General features: G+C 37.0%; 1 protein-coding gene across 1 annotated transcript; it reads right to left on the reverse strand.

The window, feature by feature from the left end:
* Positions 1 to 1,524: 1,524 nt before the first annotated feature.
* On the reverse strand, positions 1,525 to 9,013 carry LOC147078743 (uncharacterized). Its single transcript, XM_085960422.1, has 8 exons — positions 8,803 to 9,013; positions 8,578 to 8,709; positions 6,539 to 6,851; positions 5,217 to 5,342; positions 4,992 to 5,124; positions 3,079 to 3,309; positions 2,540 to 2,648; positions 1,525 to 2,020 (listed from the first exon to the last, which is right to left on the reverse strand). Exons 1-8 carry the CDS (start codon positions 8,938 to 8,940, stop codon positions 1,574 to 1,576), a joined length of 1,629 nt encoding a protein of 542 aa, XP_085816548.1. The 5' UTR covers positions 8,941 to 9,013; the 3' UTR covers positions 1,525 to 1,573.
* Positions 9,014 to 11,372: the final 2,359 nt, after the last annotated feature.

The raw sequence follows: 11,372 nt of genomic DNA on the forward strand, positions 1-11,372 counted from the left end.
CTCTTTTCCTTTTGTACTTTTTGTGTATTGAGATTACTAAAATTATTATAAAACAAGTGACAATGCCGCGTTATTACATGGCAATTTTTGTCATTCAACTGTCTGTTGAATTTTTGAATAAAAATTAGAAAGGAATGTTCTCACGTATCGATTTAAGTTAAACCGTAATCAAGATGGTGTCAAGTGAAACAAATGATGTGGTAATGCAAGTTGTTATCACCTTGGTTACTATAGGCCACTGGCTACACTTGCAACATGAATCGATATAAGATGGTTCCCACTTAGCAATTGACATTCGACTGTTATTCAACATACAGTTGAATGACAAAAATCACTGCATAAGAACACAACATTACAGTCAAAGGGCAGCAGTGCGAGATTTTCGGTTAAGTCCATAGTTTGTGGGAAAGTTATTTATATTGTTATTCTGCCCTACCTAGCCCCATCATAATATGAATAAACATTTCCACATCGCGTATTTTTATACTATAAAAGAATTGATAGTCTTTTAAATGTCTTAGTTCTAATATTATACATATATATCATGGCCCCCACAAGGGCTGCCAGGGTTCTAGCCTAGGGGCCCGGCGTGGCGGGTCGACCAAATAATTGTGATAAACACATCTTAAATAATATGCTCTAATAGTAAAAAGGCTACTTTACTTCGGAATTATTACCATTTAAAAATATATGGTTGTGCGATGCAATTTTTGGTTATTGTGTGTTGAAACTCGACTACTCTATAATTCGATGCGTTAAAAATCGCTAAAAATACTGTGAATTTGTATTGACCTCAAACCCCATTTAGAAAAGTCACTATAGAGCGTCAGACCGCCTTTAACCTTAGAGATAGTTATGGGGGCCCGCTTCGGGATGTGGGGGCCATGATATATATTTCGTTTTATTGGATATCTATGGCCATATCTATCAATTTTCAAATTATATTGTAATTACAGACATCATAAAATTAATTTAAAACATATACATAATTAAGAACATCTCATAAACATATTATTATTATGTACCTATTTAATAAAATATTTTTGGTGTTGGACGAGGGATTTGGCTAATTTGCTTTACCACCAATTTAGCCACCTGCATCATACCTATTCACGACGAAATTAATCGAAAGTCATGTGTCCGAGATGTAATTAGATATTGGCGATCATCTTTTGTGATTGTGAATCAAGGTATTAACAATAAGTACCTACCTGTTTACTTTAATTCTTACATGGCGTCAAGATCTCTCAAAAATTTTGATATGAACCGAATGTATGTTCAATAACGAATGCCACATTTTTAAATCTTATGTACTATTTATTGAATAAAGAAATAGTTCAATTAGAAATTATTAGCAAGAGCAATTACGTTAAAATAAAAATTTCTAGATATCCTTATATTTTTTTAAAACTTCTGGGTTTACCATGAAATTATATTTTTATGGATTCTAAAATGATGTATGAAGGAACTGCATTAATTACAAACTTTTTTGAGCTGTGTTATGGGGTGAATAAAACTCATTAATATGATTTTAACATTATATTCAGGCATAATATTTTCATATCATAATGCTTCATTTGTGAGTCTTCATATGATTTTTTAAATTAGATTTTTCAACAAACGCTTTTGCACAAACTTCACAGACGTGTGGTTTTTCACCAGTATGCGTCATTCTGTGTTTCTTAAGAACATAAGAGGTCATAAACGACTTTGTGCACAAATCACAATGATACGGTCGTTCTCCGGTATGTTGCCGCATATGACTAATCAAATGACTGTTTGATTTATATCCCTTGCCACATTCGCAACACTGAAATGGCTTCACATCTGAGTGCCATTTTGAATGGTAGTCCAGCTCTTTCTGGCTTCTGTATCTCTTGTTGCACTGTGAACATTCAAAGTCTTTGACACTTGTCACACGCAACAGATGCTCTCGTAGAGTTTCGCTGTTTTTGAATGTCTTCCCACAGTGGCTGCAAATCATCATTTGCACTTCAGTGTGCATTCGGAATTGGTGACTCTAAAAAATACGATATTTTATATCAAATTTTCACCATTGTCATCACAATCGGTAGTTATATTAATACCCTGTTTACACGTGCATGGATTTACTGCCTGTTTACCTGTAAACATGTATTGTCATGAAAGTTCGGAAGCTTCTGAATTTTCATACGACAGTTGGGATTTTTTCGAACTGCGCAGTAGAATGATAGTGGCTAGTGATAGTACCTGCCGGCAAAAAAACGAACTACACCGCGGAGACTCATTTTGAGGTTAACCGATTTTTACGACCTATCAAATAGTACCATAAAATGACAACAATGCGTCTCGCTTACACTTGAAGAATGAGATTGGAGAGACAGTCAGCACTTTTACGTGTAAACAGTTATTGTCACGATAGTTTAAAATACACACTATTGCTGCCAGTAAATCCATGCACGTGTACAGGCGCTATAACTGTCATTCTTTTGAGTTCATTATGCAATTGATCAACTGTAGGTAATTAAATGATGTGCAAAATTTAATAATTTTAACTTACGACAAGTCCAGTAGCAAATTTGAAAGCGTTGCCGCATGTGTGGCAAACATATTTTTTCACATCAGAATGACATCTCATATGAAGAGCGAGGGATCTTCTGTATACAAAACTAAAACAAAACCAAACAAACCAATACTTCACAGTTTCTAGAAAACACTAATAAATTCCCACATAGCATGATATAAAAACAAGGAAAAATTATAGGAACAATAATTGTTAGGTACATTAAGAGAAGCTTTGTAATATTTAATGTTTTATAGTGAATTATAAAAAAAAAAAATATATATATAAATTCTTTTTTAACACTAGTACTACTATAATATGCATAACATGGTTGTTTTCTTGTCACCTTTGCCGATATAATGTATATTATATTATCCACAGTTATTTGTGTTTCGAATTTACTGAATGATCAAAATATATAGTAAAATGAAACGAAAAAATTCGCAAACCTTTAGTTTAGTTTTTGGATGAGCTAATAAAAGAATACTTCAGAGAGATATAAATGAAGCTATTAGTGTGAATAATGGACCACTTACCCTTTCCCACATACTTTACATTTTCTCGGTTTGTCTCCTGAATGAATAAATTTATGAGCCCTCAAGTTATTGACGCTAGAAAACTCTTTATGGCATATCTTGCAAAGACCTGGAAGTTTACCGAGGTGCTCCTGTCTCACGTGATATTCTAGTCGTTCTACAATGGAGAATCTGTTTGTGCAAGCCCAGCATTTTACCTCGATTTTATAACCGTCAGGTTGGTGAGAATATCTGGAATTTTATAAAAACATACATTAGTTAGATAATCACCTATTAAATTCTGAAGAATTATATCTAAAAGAATGTATACACACACAAGCTGACATTTTTTTTTATAATTATACCGAAGCTGTGACTGCGACCCGCTGTCATATCACCTCTTTTTTCGTCATGTGATGAATCTGTTTAGGTCCTTTTTTCAATTCTGTTAAAGAATTTTACGATTTTACTCGGTACTTTATGGCAGGGCACATTTAACGTTGCAGTTCTATTTTGTCACTCAAATATCGGGCATTGTACCGTAATTTATGTATCAAAAATCATAAAAACACCTATTTACCTTCTTGGAAAAAAGTAATAAAAAAAGAGTATGAGACAGTGTTCTTTAACCTTTTAACACCTGTGGCCCGGCAAACATATGAGAAATATTTCGCGGTCCGGTATCAGTCAGAAATAAAAACCAATATAATATATAGATACAAGGAAAACATGCAAATATCAATAGATATCTTGGATTTAAAAAAAAAATCAAAAATGCAGTTATTGGCGAAAATATCAGTAGATTTACTGAAATTTCAGTAGACATGGAGACCAGCATTTCATCTAGTGGGAATTTCCTGAATCGTGTAGCGGTATAGTCGATTGAAAGCATGGTGAAAGCTTTCGTAGACTGGAAATAAATTCTTACGGACACTGGTATACGAAGGTCAAACAGTGTTTTATATTTTCTGAACGAGTGACCCGTTCTATGCCTCTTGCATGATAACGTTGCTGTGCTCAGTGGTGGGGGCCACCGGATCATAGCATTATAGTTGTTATTAACATAATAACCCATTAAAATGAAATGTAATAATTATAATGAATATTTAATGAGGTTGTCAACTTTTTAATGTTGCAAACAGAATTTAATATTACGTGTTACACAGGCATTCCTAGGGAGGAGATTCATTGTATACATAATAAGTACTGGTCATGTAGTTTTGCCCATAGAATACTATTCATTCATATCGTGTCCGGAAATTTGTACATATGCAGTTTGCTGTATCACGCTTCACCGTGAAATGTTGTATCGGAAATATATGGTCTTATATTAAAAACCGTCCAACCTCTTTGTGTCGTATAGTACCTACTGAGATAAAATTCATGTCTAAATAAAACACGGTTCTCGATTTTGAATTTTGAAAATAGCCGATATACCTACTGGATTATTTGTTAGGTCAGGTTAGGTTAGGTTAGGTTTTCATTCTTGAATTTTGCCAAAATAGGCTATGAAAATTGGCGCTGTTCCCGCCTGGCTTCCTGTAAACCGACATGTACCTAAAACACTTATAAAATATGTAATAAAACTACCGAAATACAAGACAGTAGAAAATAGGTACTTATGTAATTAAATTAGAAATACCGAACGCGTATTTTTTTCATCTCGGTGTTATAGAGATGACCGTATATCATACGGTCATATCTTTTCATTAAGAAAGCTCACGGTGAACTGTGCTACGTTGAAATGTAATACGTACAATTTACATGTAACCCATTCATACAGCATTCAAGCCATGCTTTCTAACTTTTCCTGACACAGAAAAATAAAGTAATATAATGCGTCATAATGATTCAAGTGAAATGAACTAATAAAAAGTTTTCACATCAAAAATATTTGTTTCCTTCTGTTGTAAATGGTTATCTATTTTATTTACCTGTGAGTCAAAAAATCGGCCCAATCTATGCCTTGATATGAACAAAGTTTGCATAAAAATATTCCTACTTGTTTGTGATTTTCCAAGTGGGTATTTAGTAATTCTTGTGTTTGATACTCATCTGGACAAAGTCCTGTAAAACAATCAACAGAATAAGGTATTTAAACAAATTGCACTTGTACAATATTTTGAATTTAACTTAAAATAATTATTACATGCCCTTACCGCATATGAATTGAAGAGGTTGTGTCAATGATGGTTTTTCATTTTCTTTAGAACTGTACACTTTTTTGATGGCTTCACTGCTTTTACCACACGATCTTTTATGTTTTCGTAATGATGCTGAATAAGCTGAAAAATAATATCAAATAATGAGTTTATTACAGTAAGGAAGGGTGGAGGTAGGCTGTTAAGATCCGACATAAATGGTGCACGATAAACTTTGACTGGTATTTGTTTTCATTGAACTAAGACTACATTGTGTAGATAGTGTTTGTTAGTTTTTAAAATTCAATTAAACCCTGCCTAATCCAAGCCATAGTAGATAATAGATACTAAAACAATATTCGTTTAACTATATAATATCCAAAATTTTGCCATTTAGCCATACATAATTTTAGATATTTTATAGATAGAAGAATATTTTATATGGATTATGGTTTGGTAAGGCAGGGTGTAATGAATTTAAAAAAAACTAACCAACACAAAACAAATAAGTGTGCACTCTTTTTGTCGGATCGCCCATAGCATACCTAAACTATGGTTTGGTTTAGGCAGGGCTTAATTGAATTTTAAAAACTAATCAACAATCGAAATGTTAATATCATGGGCCCCTCTGTCTGTCATAAGCTCCTTCCATTTCTTTACTCTCAGGGATACTGTGTCAATTTTATATAATCCAACTAAATCAGTTCAGTTTTCCCGACCGTTAGACCTTAGAATTAGAATCCATTGAAGAGGAGCTTATTGGGTGGCTGGATGTCGATCAAGAAAATCGGATGAATTAAATTATTAATAGTGGTAAGAGTAGATCAGGAGTGGCCAAAGCGTCGACCCGCCTGTCTGATGTACACATCTCTGATGCCCGTCCCACACAGCGTGCGAGACAAGCCGTGTGACAGAGACATCACACTACAATCTCGAAGTTAGCCGATTATCGACGGGTAAAACAAGAGTTGACTTGTAGGTAACTCACGTGGCGACCGTAGCGCATAGCAGATATATGTGTGGCCGTTTTGGGTTTTAGAAGTGACATTCCGCTATAATCGGCTACCTTCGGGTCTGCAGGAAGTGTTATTGAAGTGTTAAGTGAAGTTTTATTCTTTGACTTACAATGAGTCACCCAACCACAAGTTCCAAGAAGCCGGAAATATATCTCTATAATGATGAATGGAAACAGAAATTTTTTTTCACAATGTAAAAGGATAAATAATGTATTTGTATTATTTGTCTTTCAAGCGTAGCATTTCCAAAAAGGGCCAATGTTGAAAGACACTTTAGAACAGTCCATAAACAATATGAGAATAATAATATAAGATAGTATTTACCGAATGTTTTTTTACAAATTTTGCATTCACCTCCATTGCCTTTCAATGGTCTCTTTGATTCATCAATCCTCCAATGCTTGGTTTTATGAGACTTCATCTTCCTTTTTCGTAATATCACATGCTCAAGGTTCAAACCATCATCTGCAATATTGTTAATAACATCCGAAGAGTCTATGTCGTGTTGATTATTAGTGGTGACTAAGTTTAGTCCATTATAATCTCTTGTTATATCAAAATCAGACGCATCGATACCTCCCTCTGACTCAACTTTGAGATATTGTCCAATTTCCAAAACGGTTTTGTCAACAGTAGTCTGTAATATTTCAAGGATTTCAATATTAACTCATAGATTTGTAAGGGGCTCTTATTAAAGAATTTGGTCTATAGATTCCATAATAGAATTTTTGAAATTAGTTCGATTTTTGAATCGAACCATTGTATGTTTGGTTGTATTACTGGTATAGTATACGCGGCATAACTTTGCACTCTGGCTCTATGATGAAAATGATGTAATATATTCTAAAAATATATTTTTTACATATATTATCTATCTATTTATTTATTACGGGCAGCTTAAGCGTTGGACTATAACGTCGTGGGTCCCAGGTTCGAATCCTGGGTCTGGCAAGTACACATATTGTTTTTCAATTTGTGTGTGCCAGGGTATGGACCGAATAGGTTGAGCAAGTGGCTGATGTCCATTTCTCGTAAAAAACAAAATCTGTTAATACAAACCTCTACTCTGTGGAGGCTCATATGATCCTATTAGGCATAAAGCCCATTGACGCAGCGAGTGCGGCGCTCGCGCAAAATTTCTACAAGTGGCGCGTAAATCAACGAAAATACAACGTAATTAAATACGCCAGCGCCCACTGGATTTCACGACGCATTATACGCGCACGCCGCATGAATCATCGTTTTTTCGCGAATCACCGCTTCTCGGCGATACGAATGAAAGAAAATACAATGGAGTCCATTCATTGAACACGGCTACCAAAATTACGCTGCTCGAGGCGTTGTCGATGGACGGGCGAAAAGCAATTATTTAATAACAGAGAATCATTGTTTAATTTTATTGCGTGTTCAGTTTATCGCTGGTTGAATAATGTCATCGTAAATTTTAATTACAAGCCCCGAAATAATATAATATTTTTATTGCTTTGTTATGAGAGGCGCTGTAATAATATTTATTTTGTGCTGCTTGGGCCGCATATTACATAGGTGAAGGGTAATGCGCGGGAAGAGACGTGTGATTATGGTTATGAATAAACACTGCATTCGCCGACTTCGCCCGCTCGACGCGTTCTGTGAGCGCTATCGCTTAGGATCAGACATGATCGAAAGAAGAATATCATTTGATCTAAATTTATGCGAGGTAATCAGGTAAAGAGGCGTAGCAGTGTAGTAAAAAGTGCAAAGATATAAAACGTATACTCTAAAATGGTCATTATTTTTTCTTTTTCTATTAGCAGCCCCAAAAATAAAATGGCAGCTTCTGTTCTGGTTGGAAGTCTGTTACATAACCTACGTAGGTATTTCTAAGTGTTATAGATGATTTTTCATCTTAAAAATATCGGTCAATGTATTGCTTTTGACCGCCCACATAAATATATCTATATATTTTTAATTAACTATTTTTATTATTCAACGAATAATTCACAAGATTTAAGAATTTACATTCTAATTATTAAATATATATAATTTTGAAAACACTTCAGAAAAAATATATTATAACCAGTGGCGGCTCGTGGATATTATATCTGGGGGTGCTGCGGTTGATTAAAAATAAAAGATTATTTGGATTATATACTATTACCATCAAAATTATTAAAATTAAATATTGTAAGTGTTTTTATTTCATTATAAAATTGATTCTTCTGTCTTTTTTCCTAGAAAGAAGGTCTATTACCTTTTAGTTGCTCTCGATATCTGTCGAGACTCGCGCCGCACTTTGATCTGATTTTCCAAACGCGCCTAAAGAAGTATAACTTAAACTAGACTGAATAAATTGAAATATAATACAGTATATTATTACAAACCTCATGATTTTTAAGATAATTCATAAAAGCAGCTTCAGCAGTATGGCATTTTAATCTGAAGTTGTGTAGGGATTCCAAAAGTGTCCTACAATCATTACACAGATTCTGTGGCAATGGATCCAATTCTGACACCTAATGCATAATAATTATTATGATGTTACACCAGATGTTTAACGTAGTAAATATATATAAAGAACATCCAATGATTTAAGTCACACAAAATACCTTTAGCATGGTGCAAGTCATGTACATTTCTGACAAGCCTCCTGTGAACAGGGACCCCATTATTCCACATTCGTCGCTCATGCAAGCTCGACAAACATTTCTAAAATCAATTACTTTCCTGCTAATGGAAGAATTCATTTAAAATTATTAATAAAATGTTGTTATTTATCTCGATATACCGCGCCTTTCCATCAGCTGTCACTCTGTAAATGTCAAAATTATCAAAACAAAAATAAATAAACTTAAAATAAGTTACAAGCCGTTTAAATATTTTTTCCCCACATAAAAATCAAGTGAAATCTTTGGGGTAAATTATTTAGATTGTAAATAATCGTCCAATCTCTTTGTAAATAATTAATCTCTTTGATCTCTATGATGGGGATAATAGGAGGTGGTATTAATTTTTGATGGCCTCAGGGCGGGCAAAGCCCCCGGACCTGATGGGATCAGCAATGTGATTGCCAGAAGGGCGTGGCTTCGAGCGCCTCATGAGATAGTCGGGCTGTATGCTGACTGCATGAGAAGGGGCATCTTCCCGGACTGTTGGAAGAAGGGTATCCTTAGGATTATACCTAAGATGAGCACACGACCACCGCATGACACAAAAGCGTACCGTCCAATCACTCTTCTGCCAGTGCTGGGTAAGATATTGGAGCGGTTAATCAGCAGAAGGCTGGAGGACCACTTTGAGAAAATCTACCCTATCTCGGATAGGCAATTTGGCTTCAGACCCGGCAAGTCTACTGAGGACGCCATCAGATTTGCACAGAAATTTATTGAGGACTCAGAAGGAGTCATTGTGGCAGGCTTCTTTTTGGACATAGCCGGTGCCTTCGACACCACATGGTGGCCATTAATTCTGTCTAAGCTTCAGCTCCGACAGATCCCGGGGGACCTCTTTGCCTTAGTGCAAAGCTATTTTAATAAAAGGGAAGTTATATACGTCTCTAGCACTGAATTGATTTACAGGGAGACCATCATGGGGTGTCCGCAGGGTTCCGTGCTTGGCCCCTTGCTATGGAATGTACTTTTTGACGATGTTTTGACGTTACCTCTGCCACCGGGCTGCGCGCTCGTCCCGTACGCTGACGACCTTCTTTTACTAGTTGGCTCGTCGAACCGTGCGACACTCGAGCGCGTAGCTAAGGACGCATCATCGAGAATCCTAAACTGGGGTAAGCTTAATAAGCTTGCATTGGCACCTGGCAAAACGGAAGCTATCCTCCTCAAGGGCAGCTCAAGGATAAACATAAATAAGCGATTACCCGCAGTGCGCTTCGGCGACTCTGCTATAAGGTTTGTTCGAGAGGTGACCTACTTGGGGGTCGTTCTGGACGAGAAGCAGACCTTTTTGAAGCATGCTAAAGTAATTGTGGCTAAGGCCAACTCAGCCTATCAGAAGGTTGCTCGCCTGGCGGGCAACAATTGGGGCCTAAAGCCTCGGGTCCTGAGAATCGCCTACGAGGCTATATTCATGGGCATCGCTGGCTATGCCTCTAGCGCGTGACACACCAAAGCCTCGCTGACAACTGTGAAGAAGGCTCTGCTAAGCGGACAGAGGGCTGCTCTGATTGGCCTTACTAAGGTCTATAGGACTATATCTACGGATGCCCTGGCGGTCCATGCGGGGGTCTTTCCCCTCGACTTGCACGTTCAAATTAGAGGATCGATCACTCTCCTTATGAGCAGGATCAATACAACTCTCGCCGGTGTCCCTCTGACACCGCCATCGAGAGTGGAGGGCGTGAGCTACAGAAAGACTGTATCTGAGCTGGTCTACAAAACCGCATATGCGGCATGGCAGGCGAGATGGGTGGCCTCCACTAAGGGCCGCCAGACTTTTCTATACTTTCCAGATGTTTCGGTGAGACACATAACGAGTAGACTGATGCCGCTCAACTAGACCAGTCAATTCATGACTGGCCATGGAAACTTTGCGGCCAAACTGCAGGGGTTTGGTTTGGCAAGACATGGGTGGGGTTGCTCATGTGGACACGACTAGCAGGACGCAGAGCACATCCTGTGGGACTGTCCACTTATGGACCCCGAACGAGCGGAGTTGTTTGCCCGGGTCCGACCCCATTCGGGCCCAATAGAACACGCAGCCTTTACTAAATTCGCCAGAGCGTACGGAGAGCGGGATACCCTCGACTCCCCTTGCGACTCTTCAAATTAAAGTCACTCTGATAGTTGCCATATAAATTAACATCATGCATTCGCACTTCGGTGCAAGATTGCATCACCAGTCCCGTGCGGCTCTGCTCGGGACAAGACGAGGGCTAAAATTTTTTGATCTGGCACACGTAAGGGTTATGTTAGGCGGCCGCGTATGACGTGCTGCATATACATAACGGGTGCGGAGGTGGGAGTTTTACACACCATGCAGTGGCGGCTCTAGCATATTTTAGTAAGTGGGGTCAGATGGCGTGAAATATCATATGAAATACATATTATATGTATACCTAATTAATGTCAATCAAAACGTATATTCTATTTTTATTAATATTTTGAATTCTAACATTAATTGTGTGTACTTAAGTGATTTATTTTGTATAGTAGCTGTTGCTTTA

This window comes from Rhyacophila brunnea, unplaced genomic scaffold, assembly GCF_057557595.1.
Source record: "Rhyacophila brunnea isolate RB1 unplaced genomic scaffold, BYU_Rbru_1.0 scaffold_11, whole genome shotgun sequence".
NCBI lineage: Eukaryota > Metazoa > Arthropoda > Insecta > Trichoptera > Rhyacophilidae > Rhyacophila > Rhyacophila brunnea.